The 25,140-nt window shown below is 49.7% G+C and overlaps 1 protein-coding gene, 1 long non-coding RNA gene and 1 pseudogene across 7 annotated transcripts; 1 reads left to right on the top strand and 2 right to left on the bottom strand.

Annotated features, from left to right (window-relative positions):
• Positions 1-709: 709 nt before the first annotated feature.
• On the bottom strand, positions 710-1,577 carry LOC122207720 (annotated as a pseudogene).
• A 9,607-nt stretch (positions 1,578-11,184) lies between these two features.
• On the bottom strand, positions 11,185-12,274 carry LOC122208292. The gene is made up of 3 exons (XR_006197188.1): positions 12,185-12,274; positions 11,503-11,610; positions 11,185-11,302 (listed from the first exon to the last, which is right to left on the bottom strand). It is a non-coding gene; the product is annotated as an uncharacterized LOC122208292 (long non-coding RNA).
• On the top strand, positions 11,441-24,893 carry LSR (lipolysis stimulated lipoprotein receptor). Of its 6 annotated transcripts, XM_042919055.1 has the most exons (10): positions 11,441-11,566; positions 12,761-13,105; positions 18,361-18,480; positions 20,168-20,224; positions 20,793-20,939; positions 23,130-23,291; positions 23,451-23,510; positions 23,610-23,741; positions 24,040-24,665; positions 24,756-24,893. In XM_042919055.1, the coding sequence occupies exons 1-10, from the start codon at positions 11,458-11,460 to the stop codon at positions 24,789-24,791; spliced, it is 1,794 nt and encodes a 597-aa protein (XP_042774989.1). In that variant the 5' UTR covers positions 11,441-11,457; the 3' UTR covers positions 24,792-24,893. The 6 variants fall into 6 exon arrangements, with proteins under 6 accessions (XP_042774989.1, XP_042774990.1, XP_042774985.1 ...); XM_042919056.1 differs by lacking the exon at positions 20,168-20,224 and having other exon boundaries at positions 11,449-11,566; XM_042919051.1 differs by having other exon boundaries at positions 11,458-11,566; positions 24,040-24,893.
• Positions 24,894-25,140: the final 247 nt, after the last annotated feature.

The raw sequence follows: 25,140 nt of genomic DNA, 5'->3' as shown, positions 1-25,140 counted from the left end.
GGAGAAATTTAACAAACCCTAAATAAAAGAAATATTTATGATGTTAATGGATCAGAAGTCTAAATATTGTAATATACTGATTCTACCCAAATTTATTTTTCAATTCAATGAAGTCCCCATTTATTAAAACAGGGTTTTGGCGGGGATGGAAACTACAAGCTGATTCCAAAATTTTTATACAAATGGCTAAGACTAATCAAGACAGTCTTGAAGGATGAAATTGGAAAATCTATACTACCAGATATCATGACTTATTACAAAGGGATAGTAATAAAAATACCACGGCATTGATGCAAGGATGCGTAAACAAATTGTATTCATCAGAGTTCAGTGAGGAGACAGAAACAACACTAGTGATGATGTTGACATGAATATGGGCCAAAGTGCTTGGTCTCTAGGTTTTACATTTGGTCACTCCTGAATATCAGGAGCCTATGAAGGCAGGGACTAAACTTTTTTGGTCACCCCTGTGTCCCCAGTAGCACCCTACCCAGGGCCTGGCTCAGAAGGGGCAAAAGTAGTTCCTACTGAATGAACATCTACCTGAACAAGCCAGTGAAGAGACCCCTTCCTGGACAGACTGACCATGAAGGCTTATGGGTGGGAGACAGAGCCTGCTTTTCCACTGGAAGGCAAACCCCTGGCCCAGGTGGGCTTAGGAAACAAAGCCTAGGTGAGGGTCAGATGCAGGGCTGATGCCCTGGTCCAGTCACCTGTAGATGGAGGCCATGGGGCAGGTAAGCCACATGTTGTTGGTCAACTTGCCCAACTGATATATGTCAAAGATGAAGTATGGCTGGTTGATTTCCTTAACGTGGTCACAGGGTACAAGACAGGCTTCCACCTGCAATTCGGGCCACATACGGCTGTGTCGTGCCTTCTCCGCTCTCAGATAGAGCCAACAGGGCATGGGTTTTTCCTGGGGCTCCCCAATGTAGCAATACCCCAGGCGTTTCTGCTCACCAGGCCCCCCCAGCGGTTACAGTCCTGCCGGGGCTCCCAGTGGGTTGAAGACGAGTACGTGGCCACCCAGTCTCAGGGTCTCATTTTGCAGGGGCTTTTGGCCCAGGCTTTTGTGCGTAACATGCAAGGCGGTGGGTGGCATCTTGGAAATCAATCTCATACTCTACCACGAGGGCGTTGTCATTGTCCTGGCAGTGATAGAGGCCTGTCTGGGAGGGCTGAGGGTTGGTCAGTTGAAGGCTGCCCCCAGGCAGTTTCTTTATGTGAGGCATTGAGGAGAGCAGGAAGGGATCTTCCCCTAGAAAGGAAGAGAAGCACCAGAGTGCTTTGGGATAGTCACACTGCAGGACGACATCATTGCCTGAGACTAGGGCCTGCTGGCAGAGACTCTTGTAGGCACAACTGATTCATATCTGGGCCCACAGAGTGGGGAGAGAAAGGCTAAGCAGCCACAGGGTGGCCAACACGGTAGCCTGAGACTACAAAAGGGTGCTGGGAACCATCCTGGGCATTGTGAAGTCACCCACAGAACCCGGGCATCAGCCCTGGGCAGTGGAATGAAACTGGGTCTGCTGCACTTCTAGGAGTACACAGACATCACTGGTCTGTGCCATTTCTAAAATCCACTGAGGAAACACTGCAAGGGCCTCCTGTCTTGCAAGTGGGGAGGACCGCTTAATTAGCACCAGATCTGCTAATTGAGGTGGGGTGGGGGTGCTTTCTAAATCTTTGTTCCCTGGGCTCCTGTCTCCACTCTCCAGAGAACTATCTTCTTTGCCATTATCATCCTTGGTTACATCTGAGGTGCCATTGAAAGAGGTGCCCTCCTTTCCACATGAACGGTTTCCTTGGCCTGCTTCCTGCCTTCCAAAGTTTGGGACCTAAGGATTCTCAGAGGCTCCAGCCAACTCCATTTGCAAAAAAACCCACACCCACAGTTCTGTGCAAGGTGTGCCCCATCTCTTTCCCACTCTCTCCCTCTCTGTCTGTCACTGCAGAGGCACCGCATCAGGCACGCATCGGGAGCCATATTCTTCATTTCTCTTTCACTGAGCACTTTTGCCTACCTGGGGGTATCTTAAGGATTTTCTGGGAGTATCTGAATTCATTCAGAGTCTTTAACAATGGGTAATCAAGATTTAATTAGTGCTGCGCCTTTGATTCTATCTTTCACAAAATCTGAGTGCTAATTGGATTTTGCCTCTCAAGGGCCTTCCCAAATTTTGGCCAACTTTAGTGAACTTTCACGCATGCTCTTCTGTATTCCAGCTGCTTCCACCAAAGCTGCAAGTTCATGACGTAAATCATTTGCCTTTAGAAGTATCTCAGGCAGGGGTGCCTGGGTGGCTCAGTCCGTTAAGCATCCGGCTTCTGGTTTCGGCTCAGGTCATGATCTCAAGGTTCATGAGTTTGATCCCTGCCTTGGGCTCTACGCTGACAGTGCAGAGCCTTCTTGGGATTCTTTCTCTCCCTCTCTCTGCCCCTCCCATGTGCTCTCTCTCTCTCTCTCTCAAAATAAATAAATAAACCTAAAAAAAAAAAAAAAGTAGCTCAGCCAACAGCCTCCATCCTGCTGGTTTCAAATACATTTCTTGTTCCTTTTGTTGTGTTTGAAGCCAGTGCCATGTGTTTTTCTTTTTGGTTACAGCAACACCTCACTCCTGATACTAATTTCTGTATCACTCAAGATAGGCTATTTGCTTGTACAGCAAATGTAGCAATACCTCAGGCTTACACATCTCAATGACTTACAAAAACAAAGGTTTATTTCTCACTCAAGCTCCGCATCCATTGTGGGTTGGTATTATAATCACTCAGGGACCCAGGATGATGGAGCAAAGCCACCTCAAACATTTCCAGTTTCATACCAGAGGAGGAAAAAAGAGAGCTCTGTCGGATTTCACATCCATAATTAAATGCTCTGGACTGAAATGACACCTGTCACTTGCTCACAAACCACTGGCCAGAAGTGGTTACATGGTACCACCAGTTCACCAATCCAACAAAGGAAATGGAATTCTACTATGCCCAGAAAACATTTAGTAGAAGGAAGTCAGTTTAGTAGAAGGAAGTCAGTTAAAACATTTAGTAGAAGGAAGTCAGATTACCACAGTTGATAGTTACCACAAGCAGTGTTCTTTTACATCAGAAAGTTAAAATCATTTGCAAAATCATCCCATCAGATCTCCTAAGGTTCCATTAGCCAAGATTAGGTCCCATGTGCAGACCCAAACCAATCCCTGAGAGAAAAGAGAATTCCCATGATTGGCTTAAGACAATCAGAATTTGTTTTCTAGGACTGGGGAAGTATAACCCTCTCTGACTACAGAAGTCATTGAAGACAAACAAAATCCGGGCGTTGTATACAGAAGAGACGTAGAAGAGAATGTTTATTTGGGGGGAGTAATTTTGTATACAGAAGAGATGTAGAAGAGAATGCTTATTTGGGGGGAGTAATTCTATACTATCTAGAAGATCAGAAGAATGCAGTGTAGCTAAAGTGGCAGTCACTCATATGACCTGGGAGAGGGGGAGGACATTTGGTTATTTTGTGGCTTGGACAATGTCCCTGTCATGTCTGTTCAGACATGATTATAGCGTGATCTTGTTTTTGTCTTGGTTCATCACAGTCACAGAGAGGCTTTGTGTGATATTAGTATTCTGTTAGGTTGTTTCTGTTCAATAGCATACCATGACTTAGCTGTGAGTTACAGGCCACCTCCTAATGACACCAACACTGTGATTAGTGTCAGGTCAGCTACCAGCTATCAGGGGCTGCTTTTTCTCTTTCTTACAATTTAAGGAACTGCAGTGAAGTCTCTTCCTGCAATGGAGGCCTGATCAAATGGCTTTCTCTTTGTAAACCTGTTTCCTCATTTTCAAACAGGGATTTTAATGGTACTGGCAATAAAGGGCACTTATGAAGATTTGATGAGATGTTGTAAATAAAGTGCTCAGCCACTGTTGTTATTGGCGAATGTGCAACAAGGACTTTGCCCTCTAAATATCAAGGTTCTGTGTTCTGACTGCAGATTACTGCTTCTGATCACAGAAGTGCAGACACAGAGGCAGGCCACCATTGTTTTGACCCCCGCTGGCTGAAGCAGCTTCTGGGAAATTTAAAAGGGCAGCCTCTGGGCTTTCTCCCCTTTTACCCCTTTTGGAAGCCAGACATTTATGGATTAGGACATTTGCAAGCAACCATACACACAGAATGTAGGGGAATTCAGAAAGTCATTGCATAAGTCCAGGGGAAAATGCAAACTCAGAAAAGATCTGAGATGACCCTAAACGTACACTTTGGGCTGATCCCCAGCACAGAGATACCTTAAAACAACAACAACTACCAGCAAGCCCTGGGGAGAGGGGGATATATGATATCCAGAGTTACCACATTATAAGATTCAAATGTCCATTTGAAACAAAAAAAAAAAAGTCATAAGGCATTAAAGAAACAGAAAAGTATAGCCCATTCAAAGAAAAAATTATCCCCAAGGAAGCCCAGGTGGCAGACGACTAGACAAAGACTTTAACAATAGTCTTAAAATGTTAAAAGAGCTTAAGAAGACATGGTGAAAAACAGGACAATGATGTATGAACAAAATGAGAATATCAATAGGGAGATCGAAAATATTAAAAATAGACATTCTGGAGCTGAATAATACAATTACTGAGATGAAAAATTCATTCGAGGAGTTCAAAACAGATGCGAGGAGGCAGAAGACAAAATCAGTGAACTTGAAGATAGGACAACCGACAGTATTGAGTCTGAGGAACAGAAGGGAAGAAGATTGAAGAAGAGTGAACAGAACCTCAGGGACCTATGAAACACCATCAGGCAGACCAACATACGTATTGTTGGAGTCCCAGAAGAAGACAGAGAGAAAGCTACTACAAAACTACATTTGAAGAAATATTGGCCAGAAACCTCCCAAGTTTTAAGAAAGACATGAATCTATAAATCAAAGAAGCTCACCAAACTTCAACAGCATTAACCTCAAAAGACGCATGCCAAGACACATTGTAACCAAACTGGTAAAAGCCAAAGAGAAAGGGACAATCTTGAAAGTAGCAAAAGAGAAGCAACTTGTTACATAAAGTGGTTCCCAGTAAGAGTTTTAGCTAATTTCTTGTCAGAAACCCTGGAGGCCAGAAGGCAATTGGTTGAAATATTCAAAGTTCTGAGAGAAAAGAATTTTTTTCAACCAGGAATTCTATAAGTAGCAAAATCATCCTTCAACAATGAGAGGAAAATTAAAGCATGCCCAGATAAGCAAAAGCTGAGAGATGTTGTTGCCATTAGATCTGCCCTGAAAGAAATGATAAAGGGAGTCCTCCTAATCGAAATGAAAGGATGCTGGACAGTAACCAGAAGCTATAGGAAGAAATAAAGCTCTGCAGCAGAGGTAAATACATGGGCAATTATTAAAGCTGATATTATTATATTAAAATCCACTTTTAATTGTCTACATGACTTAGAAGAAAATCCATAAAAATAATTATTAATCTTTGCTATTGGGAAAACACTTTATGAAGATGTAATTTGAGACACCAATAAGGGAAGGAGGTGATAGAGATGTACAGGAGCCCAGTTTTTATATGATATTGAAGTTAATTAAGCTGGTATAAATTCAAACTGAAGTGTTATAACTTCAGGAGCTTTTATATGTAATGTAATTCCCAGGGTTACCACAAAGAAAATTGCCATAGGATATATATATATAATTGGAAATGAGAAGGGAGTCAAAACATTTTACTGTAAAAACATGAACTAAACACAGAATAAGGCAGTAATGGAGTCAATGAAAGGCACAAAGAGAAGGCTTTGAGGCATACAGAAAATAAATAGCAAAGTGGCAAAAATAAGTCCCTCCTCATCAATAATTACTTTAAGTCAAAAGATGGAGATTGGTGGAATAGATAAAGAAAACATGATCCAACCATAGGCTGTCTACAAGAGACTCACTTTAGACTCAAAGACACAAACAGGATGAAAGTGAGAGGATAGAAAAGAATATTCCATGCAAATCATAACCAAAAGAGAGCCGGAATGGCTATGTTAATATCAGACAAATTGAAAATAGGTTTCAAGAGACAAAGAAAGACAGTATCTATTAATAACAGTTTCAGCACAGCAAGAAACCATACCCTATACATTTATGTACCTTAAAATATGAAGCAAATGTGAACAGAACTGCACAGAGAAATAGACAGTTCTACAATAATTGTTGGAGACTTCAATATTCCACTTTCAGTAATGGATAGAACAAACAAGTAGTAAGTAAGGAATAAAAGACTTGAACAACACAATAAAACAACTAGCACTGACAGACATATACAGAACACTCTACCCAACAACAAATACAAGTATGCATGAGTCATTTTCCGGGATATACCATGTGTTAGACCACCAACTAAATCTCAGTAGATTTGAAAAAAAAAAAAATAGGTATCATACAAACCATCTTCTCTGGTCACAGTGAGCTTAAGTAAGAAATGAATAACAGAAAGAAAAACAGAAAATTTACAACTGTGGAGAATAAACACTCTAAAATAGTGAGTCAAAAGAAATCACAAGGGAAATTAGAAAATACTTAGAGATAAATTAAAATGCAATATACCAAAACTTAAACTAGCAGAAGGAAGGAAATAATGAAAAGTAGACCAGAATGAAATAAAATAGAGACGTGGGGGGAAGAGAAACAATGAAACCAAAAGGTTTGTTTTTTTTTTAATATCAACAAAAATGAGAAAGCTTTGGCTAGACTGATAAAACAAAAGATAGAAGACACAAATAACTGAAATCAGAAATGAAAGTGAGGACACTACTACTGGCCCTACAGAAATAAAAAGAATTACAAGAGAATACTAGGAATAACTATCTGCCAAGAAATTAGATAACCTAGAAGAAATGGACAAATTCCTTGAAACATACATCTACCTAAACTAACCCAAAAAGAAACAGAAAATCTCAACAGACCTATAATAAGTAAAGAGACTGAATCAGTAATCTAAAACCTCCCAGCAAAGAAAAGCCAGGGACAGATGATTTCACAGATTAACAAAACATTTAAAGAAGAATTAACATCAATCCTTCTCAAATTCTTCCAAAAAATTGAAGGGGGGGGATACACTTCATAACTCATTCTATGTAGCCAACATTACCCTGATACCAAAGCCAGACAAAGACATGACAAGAAAAGAAAATTACAGTTCATTGTCCCTTATGAATATAGATGCAAAATCACAAGAAAATATTAGCAATGCAAAACCAACAGCATATTAAAAGATACTAACTAGAATTTATCCAAGAATGTAAGGGGGGTGGTTCAACATAAGAAAACTAATCAAAGTAATATATCACATTAATAGAATGAAAGGAAAAGAAACACATGATTATCTCGATGGAGAAAAGGCATTTGACAAAATCAAATAAACTCTATTGACAAAAACCCTCTGAAAACTAAGAATAGAGGGAAAATTCTCAACCTGATAAAGAGTATTATGGAAATCCACAGCTACATCATACTCCATGGTGAAAGATTGAATATTTTCCTTCTAAGGTCAAGAACAAGACAAGCATGCCTACTTTCACTGCTTCTATTCAATACTAGAAATCCTAACATAGCAATCAGACAAGAAAAAGAAGTAAAAAGCATTCAAATTGGAGAGAGATAAAATTACCCCTAGTCACAAATGCCATGATCCTGTATAGAAAAAGTCCAAGAGAATGCACAAGAAAGCCACCAGAGTTAATAAATAAATGAATTCAAGAAACTTTCAAGGTATAAGACTAACATAAAAGTCAGTTGTGTTTCAATACAACAGCATTAAACAACCAAAGAGGAAATAAAAAAACAATTCCATTTAATTTACAGTAGCATCTAAAAGAATTGAATACTTAAGATAAATCTAATCAAGGAAGTGAGAGGTACCTGGGTGGCTTACTTAGTTGAGCGTCTGACTCTTGTTTCAGTTCAGGTCATGACCCCAGGGTCGTGGGATCGAGCCCCATGTTGGGCTCTGCACCGAACACGGAGCCTGCTTAAGATCCTCTCTCTCTTCTCTCTCTGCTCCTCTCCTCCACTTGTGTGCGGCACACCTGCTCTCTCTATCAGATTAAAAAAAAAAAGAAAAAGGAGGTGAAAGACTTGGAAGCTGAAACTATAAAAGATTGTTGAAAGAAGTTAAAGAATATCTAAAGAAATGGAAAGACATTCAGTGTTCATAGATGGGAAGACTTAACATGTCAATACTCCCCAGAGTGATCTACAGATTCAATGCAATGCCTATCGAAGTTCCAACAGCCTATTTCAAAGAAATAGAAGCAAATCTTCAAATTCATATGGAATTGCCCTGAACCTGAATAGCCAAAACAACCTTGGGGAGAAAAAGAACAAAGTCAGAGGACTCACACTTCAAATCTTACTACAAAGCTACAGAAATTGAAACAGTATGGTACTGTCATAAGGGCAGATATAGAGACCAATGGAATAGAACAGAGAACCCAGAAATAAACCCTCATATATGTGGTCAACTGAGTTTTGACAAAGGTGCCCAAATCATTCAACGGTTAAAGGACAGTCTTTTCCACAAATGGTGCTGGGAAAACTGGATGACCACATGCAGAAGAATGAAGTTGGGACTCTTACCTTGTACCATGTACAAAAATTAATTCAAAATACATCAAAGATCTAACTTAAGAGCCGAAACTATAAAACTCTTAGAAGAAAATATTGGGAAAAATATTCATGACCTTGGATTTGGCAACAATTTCATGGATATGACACCAAAAGCGTAGGCAACAAAAGAAAAAAAAAAAAACAGATAAACAGAACTGCATCAAATTAAGAACCTTTGTTAAGAACTTAATAGTGTCAAAGACCACTGTTAAGAAAGTGAAAAGACAACCTACAGAATGGGGAAAATACTTGCAGATTATATATCTGACGAGGGATTGATACTTAGAATGTAGAAAGAATTTCAACTCCACGACAACACAACCCAATTCAAAAATGGGTAAATATTTGAACAGACATTTCTCCAAAGAAGATGTACAAATGGCCAATAAATACATGAAAAGGTGCTCACCATCCTTAGCCATTAGGGAAATGTAAAGCAAAACTATGATGAGATGCTACTTCGCGCCAACTAGTATGGCTATAATCGGGAAGATGGGAAATAATAAATGTCAGTGAGGCCGTGGAGAGGTTGGAACCATCCTGGGTTAGTGGTGGGAATGTAAAAGGTGCAGCTGATGTGATCTTGGCAGTTACTCAAGATTAGGAACTACCATATGACCTAGCAATCCTACTCCTGGATATATATCCTAGTGAACTGAAAGCAGGTATCTATACACCAATGTTCACAGCAGCATTAGGTACAATAATCAAAAGGTGGAAAAGAACACAAGGGTCTAACAATAGACAAGTGGACACACAAAATGTGGCATACATTGAATACTTTAAATGGAAGCCATAAAATGGAAGGAAATTTTCGGTGTGATATATCCTACGACATCGACAGACCTTGAAAACATTATGCTTAGTGAATAAACCAGACATTGAAGGACAAATGTTGTATGATTCCACTTATATGAGTTACTCAGAATTGGCGAGTTTGACAAAGAAAGTAGAGAAAAGGTTACCAGGGGTTGGGGGCAGGTAGGAATGGGGAGTTATGGTTGAATTGATAGAGTTTATCGGGGATGATGAAAAAAGGGTATAGATAGTGGCGATGAGAAGGTAACGCTATGAATGTAATTAATGCCTCTGAACTGGACACTTACAAATAGGCTGGGGAACCTCGGTGGCTCTTGATTTTGGCTCAGGTCATGGTCTCTCCATTGGTGGGATCGAGACCTATGTCAGGCTCCTTGCTGACAGCAACGGAGCCTGCTTGGGATTCTCTCCCTCTCTCTCTCTCAAAATAAACAACTAAACTTTAAAAAATAAATGCAAACGGCTAAAATGGTATGTATATTTTATCACAGATACACAAAAAACAAAGAGGCGAGGGAGGGTTGAAATTTTATAAGAAATGACCTTTCTGTAGAGCCGTAAAGGAGGCGGAAAGTCAAGTGGCCATCTGCAGGAAGGGGGTTCGGCCAGAGGGAGTAGTACAACAGGTCTGAGTGGGAGTGGGAGAGACACATTCCAGCATCGGGGCGGGAGCCCGTGTGGCTGGAGTTGAGTGAGCCTGGAGGAGAGTGGAAGGAGGGGAAGCCAGAGAGAGCTCAGGCCGCGGTAAGTATTTTGGTTTCTTCTGGCAAGGGGAGCCACAGCAAGTTTTTGAACAGCTGTACGTGATCCGACTTGAATTTTAACAGGATGCAGTGGGACAAAACATCCGAGGCCACTGCACCGGCCACCCGCCAGCCAGTGGCCAGTTCGCTACCTCCAGGGAGTCTGTCGAGTAAGCGCCTAGTGCTCCCCAGGAGGCGCTTCCCCGAGCCGCCTTCGGGGGGCAGAAGAGCCGCGCTGAACGCCTCGCGTTCGGGTGCCTCGACACACCCCACCCTCGGGCGCAGGTGGCCCAGACCCTGGGAATCCTTACGCCGAAACCTATTCGTAGTTGCGCGCTTCCGCTCGGCCCTTTAAGAGCGAGCGTGTCCGGAGGCCTAACCTGGGGCGATGGCTGCCCGGGGACTGAACCGCGACTTGGGAAGGGAGGCGGAGAAAACTTCCCAAAAAGAATTCCAACTTTTCCTGGGCCTGATTCCCCTCGGGCGTCCCTAAGAGCGCAGAGCTTCCTTTCCGGAAACTTCACTCAGTTCTTTCAATTATCTAAGTGGAGGGCACAACATGCCCGCAACGCCTCCGTTCTCCCTGGACGGGAGCCTCCCCCAGCCCAAAGCTCGCTAAGACTCGCCCCTCCCCGCAGGGTGTACCCAGGCGGGTCCATCGCCAGCCGGGCAGAGGGGTGTGGGCAGAGAGGGAACAGGTGCAGGGAGGGACCCGCCCCCCTCAACAGGTGAATCACCCCAGTTAAGCGTCGGTTCTCGTGAGTTACACTCTGCGCGGCTTCGCCAGGGCAGAAGAGGGCCGGACAGGACCCCCAGTCCGCAGGCGCCCTCCCGGCGGGCTGGTCACTTGGTTCCGACCCTCGGGGCCGGAGCGTACCTGGGTCAGCCCACTTCCGGGGAGGGAGGTGGAGGAGCCCCTCCCCACCGCCCACCCCCTGGCCCAGCCCTCTGCTCTCACCCAGTGTACCTGGGCTGATCCATTCCCCAGAGCGCGCAGGGGGTGGAGTGGCTCGGGGAGCCACAGTGGGTCCGGCGAGTTTCTCCCCGAAAGCTGAAGCGTGCTCCTCATCCACGTTATTTACGCTAATTAAAGTCCTGGAACAGGGCAGGGTGGGCTTGGAATAGGGACAAGGAACGGAAGCGGGAAGGGGAGGAGCAAGCACCCCTCCCAGGCTTGGTGCGCGCCGCGCCCCCTACCCTCTCGGTACCAAGTAGGGGACGCGCGGGCCAGACGCGCCCAGACGGCCGCGATGGCGCCAGTGGCTCGCGGGCTCTCCTGGGGGATGGGCCCTCACCTAGCCTTTCGGGGCTGGGGCGCGGTCGTCTTCGTGTGGCTTTTTCTCAGCACCTTGTGCACAGGTATGGAGAGCGGGGCCTCTGGTCGGCGGAGCGGCGGGACGGCACTGTAGAAGGGGGATGGATGGAGTTCTACACAGCCGAGCGGGCTGGAGAGTTGGGGGAGGGGGAGCGCCGAGACTAGGATCTCTGGATCCCCAGGGTCTCGGGAAATCTGGGTGCCAGGGTGAAGGGAATTCCCCATTCGAGCCAAGGAACTCTCCCCCGCCCTAGTTCAGAGATAGCAGGAAGTGAAACTCCCCGGACCGCGAATCCTGGAGCGGCAAGGAGAAGGGGACCTTTTGTGATGTCGGGATGAAAGGACCACCCGATCACTGGCAAAGGCCGGGATGGGGATTTGGGCGCACCCCAAGATTTCTAAGACCTGGGGTAACGGAGAGCGGACACTCGAGGGCTGGATCAGACGCCGCCTGGAGAAGGAGTTCAAGAAACAGAGCCCAGGCTTTGGGTGGATGTAGGATTGGGACTCCCCAGGCCCCAGCCCCGTCCATGTTGCGAAGTATCTGCTTAAGGGTCTGGTGGGATGGACTTAACGGACTTGGTGTGAAACCATCTTCTGCTGGCAAGCTTTCACCTGGATCAGATGTTTGGGTGGGGATGTGGAGGGGACTTTATCCTTACCCAAGCACTTTTGGTGTGTTCACTTTTGAGATGGATTAGGGTCGGGTGAGGTGGGAGGCTGATGGAGACACTATGGGGGCTTTAGCTACTCCATGGCAAAAGAGTTCAGTGAAACAACTCCAAAATTCCACTCCCCTCCCTCGCCCCCCAGTCACAAGACCCCATGGAACTTGGAACCTTTAGTGGTTGTTTTTGCAGTAGGGCCTTGAGTGCAGTGGCCTTGGGGTGGTCTTTGCGCCTTCCTGCTTAGGCCACAGAGAGAGGTCCTTCTCATGAGAGAATGGCTAAGGGAAGAGGGAGCCAAGGCCACACTCTAGGAAGAGGGATGGACAGGACGTGCCAAGAAATCTGGCTGTGTGACCTTGCACTTGCCACTTTAGCCCCACGGATCTAGGAAATGGGCATGATTATCTGAGCAGCCTCTCCGGTCCCAGGGATTAAGGAACAATGTGTGCTAGGCATTCTGTAAAACCATTACACTTGCAAGTGTCCCACTGGTGACCAGTGATGTTGCTCACTCCTGAGGCACTTCCCTGAGCTCACAGAAGCCCTTGCTGACTCTTCCCTTGCCCTCAGCTCCTGCCAGCGCCATCCAGGTGACTGTGTCAGACCCCTACCACGTGGTGATCCTCTTCCAGCCCGTGACCCTGCCCTGCACCTACCAAGCCACCACGACTCCCACGGCACCCATTGTGATCTGGAAGTACAAGTCTTTCTGCCGGGACCGCATCGCCGATGCCTTCTCCCCAGCCAGTGTGGACAACCAGCTCAATGCCCAACTGGCAGCCGGTAACCCAGGCTACAATCCCTACGTGGAGTGCCAGGACAGCATGCGCACTGTCAGGGTTGTAGCCACCAAGCAGGGCAATGCCGTGACCCTGGGAGACTACTACCAGGGCCGAAGGATCACCATCACAGGAAGTATGTTGGGCTGGGCAGGGCAGGGGACGGGGCGGGGCTTGCTTGGGTGGCGGTGTTGGCTCCCTTGTGCCCAACCTCGCGTCGCCCCCCTTGGAAGCTCTTGAGTACCAGTGTCTAAAAGGCTTGATGAAGGGAGGGATCCTTCCTTCCATCCATCCATTCATTCATCCGTCTGTGCTTTATTTAACAACAAAGATTTATTGAGCACCTAACGTATACAGGTGCCGTTTGATGCTGGAAGTTCATCAAATCCTTTCCCTTGTGGAGACCACATTCCAGTGAGGGAGACCAATGAGATAACATGTAGTGTCAAGTGCTTGGAACATAAAATTGGGTAATGAAGAGAAGCAGCGGTTCTAGAATGATACTAATACCAGCAACAATATGTAAAAATGTATATAAGTATGTGCCAAGGCCCTCATCCGGGTTCGTATGGATTAACTCATTTAGACCACACAGTAATTGTGTGAGATTCTATTGTCATTGTATAGAGGTCCAGAGAGGTAAAGCAGCTTACACGGGGTCACAGAGCTGCGATTCTAAGGCGGCCACTTTGGGTCTCATCTCCAAGCTTGTAATCCCTTTACTTGCCCAGGGTGGTCAGCAAAGGGCTCACCAAGGTGGTAACATGAGTAAGCTGACGGGGTGAGAGATTTTCATGGGTAAAGCCTATGACTTGCCAGGCACCTTACATACTTTCTCCTATGCAGTCCTCGTGACCACATTTTACACTCTTGGCTTTGGGGCTCAGAGAGGTTAGAGTGGCTGTCTAGACACACAGCTAAGAAGGAGCTGGAGCTGGGATTTGAACCCAGGCAGACTTCAGAAGCCTGGTCTTTAACCATAATGCTGCCAGCTAATAGGAAATGCCTTTTGGGACTAAGTAAGGAGCAGGTAGGAAGTGATCCATTCATTCTTCCGGTATTTATCGAGCATCTGCTAAATGTTAGGTGCTGTGGATGTAAGTGGCGATCAGGACAGCCAAGGTCTCTGTGCTCAAGGAGGTGACATTCTAGTGGGGTGAGACTGGCAGTAAACAAGCAGAGAAAGCGAATTTCAGGGAGTACTAAGTGCTACAGAGCAAGCCAGCTAGGGCCACCTACTATATGGAATGAGTCAGGGCGCACCCCTTAAGACGTTTAGTGAATATGATTTTTGAAGGACCAGACCCTAGGGGTGCCCGGGTGGCTCAGTCGGTTAAGCGTCCGACTTGGCCAGGTCACGATCTCACAGTTTGTGAGTTGGAGCCCCCCGCGTCGGGCTCTGTGCTGACAGCTTAGAGCCCGGGGCCTGCTTCGCATTCTGTCTCCCTCTCTCTCTGCCCCTCCCCAGCTCGCACTCTGTCTCTGTCTCTCTCTCTCAAAAATAAATAAACATTAAAATAAGAGACAGAAGGACCAGACCCTAAAGAATCTCGGGGAAGGTGATGGGGCTGTAGTGGGCGAGGGATGAACGCTCAACCCATGTAATGGATTTACCCTTTCACTGTCTTAAATAAGGATTAGAGTTTTAATCTTGGGCATGGGGACAGAGCAGGGAAGGGAGCGTCCCTTTGCAGACCCCGAGAGACCAGGCAGGTCGTGGAGCACACTCCCTCGCTCTGTCTAGACCATGGACAGAAGGCAGGGTTCCAGAGACCCAGTCTGTCAGTCGTGCTTGGGGGAGGGACCCGAACAGCTTGCCCTGACTTTTCATGAGCAGCTCAGCCCAAAGCATCCTGCTGTTCTTGAGGTCAGAGAGCTTCTTGGGGGTTCAACCTGTACAGGCCCCTCCCCTATAACCCAGAGCCGTCTCTGGCCTGGACCAGGCGTGACTACCCAGCAGCCCTGTCCGGATACCGCCAAACTGAGAGTGTCCTTGAAGGCTGGCTGGAATCACGCCTCCTCTGCTGAGGCTAAAACTCCAGAGTGACCCTCAGGCTCTCCTGGGGTAGACTCTTCTTGTTCCAGAGGCCTAAGGTGCCTTGACGCGGGGGTTTCAAGCTGCCTTGACGCGCTCTGTGTCGTGTTTGATACAGGCAGTAATGTGTAAATATCCATTGTGTGTATGTCCTCTCAGGAAATCTGGGAGCCGCGGGAGCTTCCTCCATTTCGGCTTTGAGGATGGAGAAAAGCGGACCCCCTTTTGGTGTTCCTAGGGCCACCAGCTGTCCAGGTTTTAACTGGAAGTTGTCCTTGGCAAACCATAATGGTGTGTCCCTCAGCTCAGGGTGCCTCTGGCTACCCCTCCATTCCTCCTTGCTTTGGGTGACGTGGAGCGCCGGGATGGGAGCCTTGTTTCTACCTCGCCAGGCTGCCTGGGCACGTGTGCCCTCCCCCCCCCCCCCCCCCCCCAGTAGCACTAGAAAGCCCATGGGACCCCTGGGGTGAGGGCTGCTTCTGCCTGATGCAGATAAGGAACCAGAGGCCCAGAGATGTGGAGGAGGCCCTGCTCTGTTCTCAACTGGAGACCCAGCACCTCCTCCTGGCACCTAAAACAATGAGGGCAATGCCCAGCCCGAGTGATGTCAGGACCACACATAGACCGGGAACAGGGTGCGCCTTGCAGGAAGGAGGTGGGCCCGGGCCTTAGAATTGATCAAAAGCAGCTGGAAAGCCATATTTTGTGTGGGTTTTGAAAACGTTATACAGCCTCAAAGAAAACATTGAGCCTGGGATCCGGCCCAGAGGAGCCAGGGGATTTCAACTCCTGGCCTGTGAACTTTGGCTGTAGCCGGGGGTTCCCATCCACCTCTGCAGCACAGGGTAGGGACCCGCCCCTCAGCTCTGGTTTTGGAGACTTGGTTGGAGTCTGATTTAAGGACACAGGTGGAAAAATGATGGGCCGAGAGGGTGTTCCGGAGAATCAGGAAGATTTGGGAGCACGTAGTTCAGCGTTTTATGAGGATTCAGTGAGAATACATGGAAAGGGACCCAGCACAGAGGAAGAGCTCAATAATCAGTGGCTAGATGTGTGATTGTGGAGGGGAGTTGTGTCCTCTACTCCCTCACAGCTGCTCGGAAGGTCACCTTACGTGTAAGGCTTCCCTGGCCACCCCTTAAATTTACACAACTCCCACCTCTGGCACTTTCCGTCTGCCTTCTCTGGTCGGGTTTCTCCGTACTCCTTATCACCGTCTGATACGTGGTATATTTAAGTTTATTTGTCTTTCTTTCCCAGTTAGGATCTGAGCTCCGTCAGAGCCGGGATTTATATCTGCTGTATGTAGCAGTGGTTCTCAAACTTGTCGGTTGTAGGGCCTCTCCACTCTTAAATACTTCAGAGAACTTTGCTTTTATGACTAGCAAACAGAGGAGTTTAAAAAATATTTAAAATGACAATAACCAATTTGTTATAGGTTAATATAAATAACATGCTTTCTTATGGAAAAAGAACCATATTTTCCAAACCCAAGCAAAAACCTTTAACGAAGAGTATGGCATTGCTTTAGTTTTGTATTTTTGCACATCTCCTGCAAGTCTGCCCGAGCAGGAGAAGCTGGCTTCTCAGAGCCGCTGCTGCATTCAGTATACTGTGACAGCACAGGCTTTATAGCCTCTGGAAAACTTCCTGGCAACGCACGAGAGATTGAGTGAGAAAGGCAGATAACACCTTAGTATTATTATGATGATAACTTTGACCTCAAGGACACCTCTGAAAAGATCTGGGGGAACCCCGGGGTCTGTAGATCACACTTGGAGGACTGCCTTTCTAGCACGCCAGTTGCCTCAGGTATGTCCGGAACATAGGGTGCATTTGGTGATTATGTGTTGAATATTGAATGAGTGTATCAAGTGCCTATTTGAATACAGCCATGTGCCCACAATGCTGGAACAGACAGCAGGTGCTAAGGAAGGTGGGCATGAAGAGGGAAGGGGTTCATTTCCAGGTCCTGGCCAAGGCCCCGTGCCAAGCACTGGGGACTCAGTAGTGGCCGAGACAGGCCGGGTTCTGCCTGCATGGAGCCCACATTCCCTTGGGCATGGGGTCACGGAGGGTCAGCCCCTGAGCTGGCTGATACAATTCAGCAGTCAGGTGGAGGTTACGCTTGCAGGATGGACCCGGCCCTGTGAGCGTCTGGGAACCCAGTGCCAGGCAGGTATGGGCCCAGCATCTTGGGCGACGGTGAGGAGGCCAGTGTGTCTGGAGTCTAGTGAGCAAAGGAGAACAGTGGGTTTGAGGCTGGTGTGGTAACCAGTGGCCAGATCTTGCCAAGGGCCTTGTGGGCTGGGGTAAGGTGCTTGGAGCGGCGTAGGAGGACCTCGGCAGGAGGGTTTCCTATAGGCGCGAGGTCTTTTGAAAAAGGAAGAGGGATCAGCTCTTTCATTACTTCATCAGTGGACTGATGCCCTGCTGGGTCCCAGGTGGTGCAGACTGGGGCACACACTTCGTGCCCTCGGGGCCCACATGGGGAAGGGCATTGGGTGTGCGGGTCAGGGAGGTAGGCAGGTCAGCAGGAGCCAGAGAGCCAGAGCAGCTGCGGAGAAAGCGGCCTGGACTCCTGGGGTGGGAGAGGGGGGTGCTCATTTCTGGCCTGTTCCTGTCTTCCATCCTTCAAAGGCCTCCTGGGGAGTCGCCTGGGGTCCCACCCCATCCCACGTGGGTGAATGGCCGAAGGGGTTTAACTAATTAGGGTCTGAGGAGTAGGGAGGAAACCGGATGTGCTGAAAGACTTTCATTACCGCCGTAATTGACAGGCTCCTGGCCCGTGTGAGCGTCCCAAGCCCTGGGCCTGACCTGGAATGTGGGGCTGGCGACTCGGGAACTGGGGGCGGCCCTAGTGTCTCTCACAGCCACTCTTTCCCAGGCCTGGGCGGCTCCCAATTCCTGGAATCTGGCCTATTTCTCTGCCTCGCCACCCCAGCCCCCTGCCCCTGGGTCTATCCCAGGCACTATGGTGGTTCTTGTCGGGGGAGTCCCCTTTGCTGTGAGAGGTGGTAAGACAATGGCTATAAATCTGCAGCCCAGGCTCTGGAGTCAGACCATCCAGCTCCACCGCTGACGACTCTTATGACCTGGGTCAGATTAGGTGATCTCGCCAGACCTCTTTTCTCATCTACCAAACAGGAAAGGTAACAGGACCCACCTCACAGACTAGTTGAAACACCCCATGTTAGGTAGTTACAACAGAGCCTAAAAAGCACACCCTTGGTACGAGTCATTTACTGTTCCCGTGGTCCGTGTGTAGGCCTGCTCTCTTACCCTCTTCCCTGACATGCTCTCGGGGAGGCCCCGATGCCCTCCCCCGAGGCTCCCTCACCTGTCTCCTGTTGCAGATGCTGACCTGACCTTTGACCAGACGGGTTGGGGGGACAGCGGTGTATATTACTGCTCCGTGGTCTCAGCGCAGGACCTCCAGGGGAACAACGAGGCCTATGCAGAGCTCATCGTTCTGGGTGAGTGGGCTTGGGCCCTGCGGGCCCGGGAAGGGGGTGGGAACCGGGACCGGGGCCCCTTCTTCAGCCACTTGTGTATGTCTGCCGTCTGCCCTCCGCCTTCCAGCTCGCTCTCTGGACTCTGTCGCCTGCTTCGCTCTCCCCTCATGGCACCACCAGTCACTGGGGCTTCTCTTTGCCCTGCACCCCAGGCAGGGACCCCTCCCCCCAACAATTCAGATAAGCCAGAGCCACACTGAGAGTGGAGAGCGCTGGGGATTCTACCTCTTCCTGGTCTCCGTTTTTAAAAATCTCGAAATTCTCAGAGTTAATTGGCAGGGAGTGAGGAGGGAAGGCTGGATCCTGCTGCCATGCGTGGAAGGGACGCTGCCATTAGCCAGATGCTCTGTTACCGGCCAACACATATAGTCATGTGTGGCGTGTGCTATATGTGAGGCGTGTGCTATACGCGTGGCACTGCTGGGCTGGGCGTTGCCATCATCACACGTGTGATGCAAGGAAACACATGTGTGAATGAGCACACACATGATGGGGGACGTGCTCCAGGGTGTTCAGATCACAGCAGAGCTCACGTGTGGGTGACCCAGAGAACGCTGGCCTTTGGTCACATGCACATTCTACATCAGCATTTCCCAAAATGTAGTGTTAGGACCTGCTTAACGCATTAAACAACTATCGAGGCTCGCGAAGAGTTTTCGTGGACGGTTTTGCGGATTATTACAAACTGAAAGCAGGAGGTTTTTTTAAGCACGAGGCACGTGGGCACCCGATCCATTATCCTCAGAGCGATGAGGTCATCGCCCGGCACGGAGCCTCTGGAAAACCCCTGCGCACCTGCGGGAGATGGGGTGCGAAAAAGGCGAATGATGGCGTGGTGTCATTCTGAGAGTTGTAGCCTCGTGGACAGGACCACACTTTGGGAACTGCTGGCTTGCGTGCTAGAACCTCCTCATCGGGGCAGGTGGCACGGAGTATGTGAGGTCTGTGGGGGAGAGCTTTGTTGACGCACAGCTGGTGTGTGGGTGCCCCGGCGGTACGATGCTAGTGGGACACAGAGCAACCGGCGGCACCAGCTGGGCCATGGAATGTGCGTATGGGACAGAGTGTGAAATGAGACGGAACTCAAGGCCACGCTATGATTTTGATGGCCTGTTGGCACTTTTGCCTTCATGGGCCTCTTCCTTCGTATCAAAAATACGTGTTTTATGATTGCATTGCTGTAAATTCATTATTATATATTCAGTGTTACTATATTTTTTTCTTCAGATTTTAAAATAAAATTAAAACATTTTCATGGGCCCTCGGGCACTGTGCCTCCTCTGCCTGATGGAACAGGACTGTCCCTGTCACATGACATGGAGCCCTTTGGGGCGATAGGACCCGTGTATGTGGAAAAGATGGAGTGCCCACACGGAGGTTGAACCTTCAGAACCACGGGACCCTTTGGGGCAAGAGAATTCCCCATGGCATGAGAGAGTGGATAAATTATGTGGTGGAAGCCTTCTGGAAAATAGCACTCAACTGGTGGGGGGCGCGCGGCAGGAACTGTGTGCCAGGACCCTCCTGGGCTACCAGCCCGTCTGCTTCAGGACACCTTCACCCTGATGAGCCTGGAGCTTGGCTTCAGGGTAGGGGCAGGCTGGGCTGGCCCCTGCCAGCATAATCTGTCTTTCTTTTGTCCCTCCAGGCAGGACCTCGGGGGTGGCAGAGCTCTTACCTGGTTTTCAGGCGGGGCCCATGGAAGGTACGGGGTGGCGTCCCCCCCCCCGCCCCCGACACCACTTACCGCTGCTAAGTATTCTCCCCCACCCTAAACACTGCTCTCTGTGGACCCCCACTAACCTCACCTGACTCCAACTCCGTGGCATCAGGTGACCTGGCCCTGGGATTTGGGGTGGGCTGGGCTGGCTGAGCAGGGGCCTGGGGTGTAGGCAGGGGGCTCCTGTTGACTGGTGCCTGCCTTACTCTTCTAGAGACGAGGATCTGGGCAGCTGGCTCTCTGTCCCTTCTCTGAGGCTCCATCCTGTTCTTGCTCCAGCCAGGTCACCCCTCATTCTCTGCCTTCCCTGACGAGCCCAGTGCAAGCTCCCTAAATTCAGGACTGGCCTGGGTCGTAGAGGGCGGGCATCCCTCTGCTGCTGCGCCCCGGCGTCTGGCACGGAGAATCCAGCAGGGGGCTGCAACGTCCCCAGCAAGTTTCACAAACAGCTTCGCCCCACCCGTGACTCTGCACTGCCCCGCTGTGCCTGTGTCCGCGTGTCCCCGTGTCCTCCCAGGCCTCCCGCTCATGGCCTTTTCTCCTCCCTCCGCAGACTGGCTATTTGTGGTCGTGGTCTGCTTGGCTGCCTTCCTCGTCTTCCTCCTCCTGGGCATCTGCTGGTGTCAGTGCTGCCCCCACACGTGCTGCTGTTATGTCAGGTGTCCCTGCTGCCCGGAGAAGTGCTGCTGTCCGGAGGCCTGTAAGTGCCCCTCACACGCCCACCCCTGCAGGCCTCTCTCCTGGCTTCCAGGGGAGGAGGTAGCCCTCTGCCCGCTTCCCAGGACACTGTCACTGTTCTGGAGGGTTTGAGCAATCTGGAACAAAGTGGGCCAAGGAGGATCTGCTGTCTTCAATGCTCATTTAGATTTTCACTTATTTGGAGTTGTTTGTTTTGAAAGCATAATTTATGCACATGGTTAAAAAAAAAAAAGGATTCAGATAGTGCAAAATGCCATTCACTGGGAAGAAAAGCTGCCTTGAAAAACAAAATGTGCAATGAAAAAGTAAGACACCAGACAAGGTTTACAGCACTGTATAATTTACAAAATTTTAAAAGCCCACGTCCACAAAAGCACTCTGGGATTGACGCGGATGCCGTGTTTAAGGCCATCTCTAGCACATCAGAGTAGGTACGGCTGGGGACGGAAGGGGAGAGAGCAAACAAAACAGGAAGGGGGAAGCAAAGAGAGGGAGTCTCCCTCTTGCCACTGGCCCAGCTCCTCTCCTCAGAGACGTGAGCGCTGCCAGTTCCTTCTAGAGCGTCCAGGTACGGCAGTGCCCCTCCGCACTTCATGGTGAAGTGGCAGGCGGCTGTTGTGGGCTTAGGCAGGTGGAGATATAAGGCCTGGCTGGACAGGTCACCTGCTTGGAAGCCTAATGAGCCACCTCCCCTTGTGTGTCCGGTACTTAGCGCGGGGCTCAGCCTACAGAAAATGTTCCTCACCCACTAGCTGTCGGACATGTTGCTGTCAGCACTGGTAATGACTAAGGGCCAGGAAGCACCTTGGAGCCCTGGCAGTGAAACTGTGTGACCTCACACAAGCAGCACCCACTCTCCCGGATGGTTTCCTTCTTTGCCAGGTCCCCGCAGAAGGTGTTTGAACATGAAGGGAAGAGTGCGTGTGAGCACCCAGCACAGGGCTGCGGCTCAATCCACACTGGCTAATTTTATGACATTGAACTCGGCAGTGAGCAACCCGGTTCCTCAAAGTATTGCTGTCCTGAGGAAAATCCGCTGCTCTCTGGAGGCTGCTGGCCATCCTGTTTCTCTTGTCATTTTTAGTTGAGAGCTTCGTATTCAGGCAGGGGGTGTTAGCCCACATCACAGGTGATGAGAGACGCCCCCAACCCCCCCTGCCGGGGCTGCATCCAGGTCTGCAATTACCCCACTAAGGCTGGGGCCACAGTGGCAAATGCCTGTCCCCAGGCCATGTTCTTTCCATCCTGAGACCCTGATACCTCAGAGAACCCATGAACTCACTGCCAGGGGCCCCGTTCCTTTGGTCCACAACTGCCAGCTAGTAAGAAGTTGGTCCAGTTCCCATGGTTAGTTAGGGAACTGCCAGATCACCTGAGCTACCGAGGGGCTTCTCCTGGGGGTGCTGAGTGCTGAGCTTTCTGTTTCCAAACTGAATCAGAGGAGGGAGCTTTCTGTGCCTCCCATTTCCCTGTCCCAATCCCAGGGAGGAAGCAGCCTCCTGGGGCCCAGTGACTCTGACACAAGAGCAGCCACCAGAACTCAGCCTCTTGCCTGGGGAGGAAGGCAGCAAAGAGGATGTGCCCTTGAGCTGTCCAGCCTAGAATCAGGCGGGGGGTAGGGTGGGAGTGGCTGTGGCCCTCCGCCACTGGAGGTACTTGGTTCGCTGCTTGGCTGAGTCAAGTGAACGCTGAGGCTCCCACGCTCTTGCCTCAGACTGATTCCCATTGCATGTGGGCCTGGAGGACCCAGCAGCCATGCGAGGGGAGTGGGCATGGGATTCCTCCCCAGATGATGCATTTTCTGGAATGGTCAAGGGAATACTTGAATCCAGCTAGAGAATCTAGCACATGGGCTTTACCTATAGGGGCTCCTTTGCGCCCTACTGCTCTGTAAGGACACAGGCCCAGGGTGGCCACATCTCCTGACAAGGTGGTTAGAGAGCTGGGATTTTATGTAAAACCTTGTCAAATGTTGGCAAACCATCATACAAACATGCTGGCTTGCCAGATGGGGGCCAGATGGGGGCCCCCCATCTGGTAGCACGTGCTACCAGTGCACACAAGTGCCTAGGGAAGCCCCATGGCTGGGGGATCGGGAAGAAGGTCCAGGCATATGTTCCTCCAGACCCTCTAACACAGCAAAAAGCGGCATGGCTCCTGGCCACCTTCTCATATTGTGTGTCCTTCCCAGTGTATGCTGCCGGCAAAGCCGCCACCTCAGGCGTCCCAAGCATCTACGCCCCAAGCACCTATGCTCACCTCTCCCCTGCCAAGACCCCGCCCCCACCAGCCATGATTCCCATGGGCCCCATCTACAATGGGTACCCTGGAGACTTCGACAGGAATAGCTCAGGTGAGGCCTGGGGGAGCCAGGAGCAGCTGGGCAGGGGGTAGGCTGGACATTTGGGTCCTAAGGGGTCTGGGGCTGGAAGAAAGGGGATTGGAGGCAGGGGAGAGGAGGCTGGATATGGGTTGCTCCAGGTAGACAGCCACTGACAGTCATCTCCCTCAGTTGGTGGCCACAGCTCCCAGGTACCCCTGCTTCGTGACACAGACAGCAGTGTGACCTCTGGTAAGAACCAACTGTTAAAAGATTGGACATGCCTTTAGGGGAGGGAGCTGGGTCTACATCTGCTCTTCTAAACTGATCACCTCCATCTCCTGTCCTTAGAAGTCCGCAGTGGCTACAGAATTCAGGCCAGCCAGCAGGACGACTCCATGCGGGTCCTGTACTACATGGAAAAAGAGCTGGCCAACTTTGACCCTTCTCGACCTGGTGCCCCCAATGGCCGCGTAGAGCGGGGTGAGTGGGAGCCTTGGGGTTTGAGGGGTTCCTGAGTGGGGAGGGAGAACCAAGTCTCCCTGACACCTGCCCTGTGTATGCTTGTGGCAAATCCTGGGCACAGTCCCTCCTTCCCTGCCACAGCCACAGCCACAGCCACAGTGAGAAGTGTACGGGACCCTGCATGTCAATACTTAAAAAGATGAGAAGTTTAGGGTCTTCTAGAAAGTGTATGAGCCAAGTGGGTGACACTGCTGGGCCCTGGAGTTCCTGACCTCCCAGCAGTCAGTGACACACCCCCACCTCCCCTCCCCTACAGCCATGAGTGAAGTCACCTCCCTCCATGAGGACGACTGGAGATCCCGGCCATCCCGGGGTCCTGCCCTTACCCCAATCCGAGATGAAGAATGGAGTCACCACTCCCCTCAGAGTCCCAGGCGGTGGGAGCAAGAGGCCCCCATGGAGCGGCCAGGGAGTGGCTGGGGGGCCGGGCGGCCCCGTGCACGATCTGTGGATGCTCTGGATGACCTTACCCGGCCAAGCTCTGCTGAATCTGGGAGGAGGTCTCCCCCAAGTAGGGGGAGGAGAGGCCAAGCGTATGGACCTCCCAGAAGCCGAAGCCGGGATGATCTCTATGACCAAGATGACCCAAGGGAATTTCCACACTCCCGGGATCCCCACTATGATGACTTCAGGTCTAGAGACCGCCCTTATGCTGACCCTAGGTCCCGCTACCACCGCTCCCGGGACCCTCGGGAAGATAGCTCCAGGTCTGGGGACCCCCAATATGATGGGCGTTTATTAGAAGAGGCCTTGAGGAAAAAGGGGCCAGCTGAGAGGAGGAGACCTTACAGGGAGGAAGATGAGGAGGCCTACTACCCTCCAGCGCCTCCCCCTTACTCTGAGACCGACTCCCAGGCTTCCCGGGAGAGGAGGCTTAAGAAGGTGAGTGAACAGCCCTCCCTGGCTTTAAGACCCTTCCTGGACTCTCCTCCAGAGTCCCCAGCTCACACCCTCTTTTTTTCTCCCTTGCAGAACTTGGCCCTGAGTCGAGAAAGTTTAGTCGTCTGATCTCACGTTTTGTATGTACCTTTTGTACTTTTTTTTTGTTTTTTGTTTTTTAATTTGAGGGACTATTGATTATCTTGCCCTCCTAAGTCTAATAAAACTTATCATTACAAGGCCTGTGTCTAGAGGGATGTGTTTGTTTTGCTGCACGAAGTGGGTAGCCGGGAAGCTGCTGCGTCTGTGTGTGTGCGTGCCTGCGAGTGTGCAAAAGGCCATGTGTCCAGTTTTCTCTCAGGACTTGCCTCCTGGGCCGGGAGGAAAGAACCGGGTCTGCCTTCCTCCCCAGGCCGGGAGTACGTGCCCCACGCAGGCTCCGCCTGGGCTTGCGTGCGCGCCCCGGCCCCGCCCAGAC

This window comes from Panthera leo, chromosome E2, assembly GCF_018350215.1.
Source record: "Panthera leo isolate Ple1 chromosome E2, P.leo_Ple1_pat1.1, whole genome shotgun sequence".
Taxonomy (NCBI): Eukaryota; Metazoa; Chordata; class Mammalia; order Carnivora; family Felidae; genus Panthera; species Panthera leo.
Note: the sequence above shows the minus strand (reverse complement) of the source record. Positions and strands in the feature narration are given on the sequence as shown.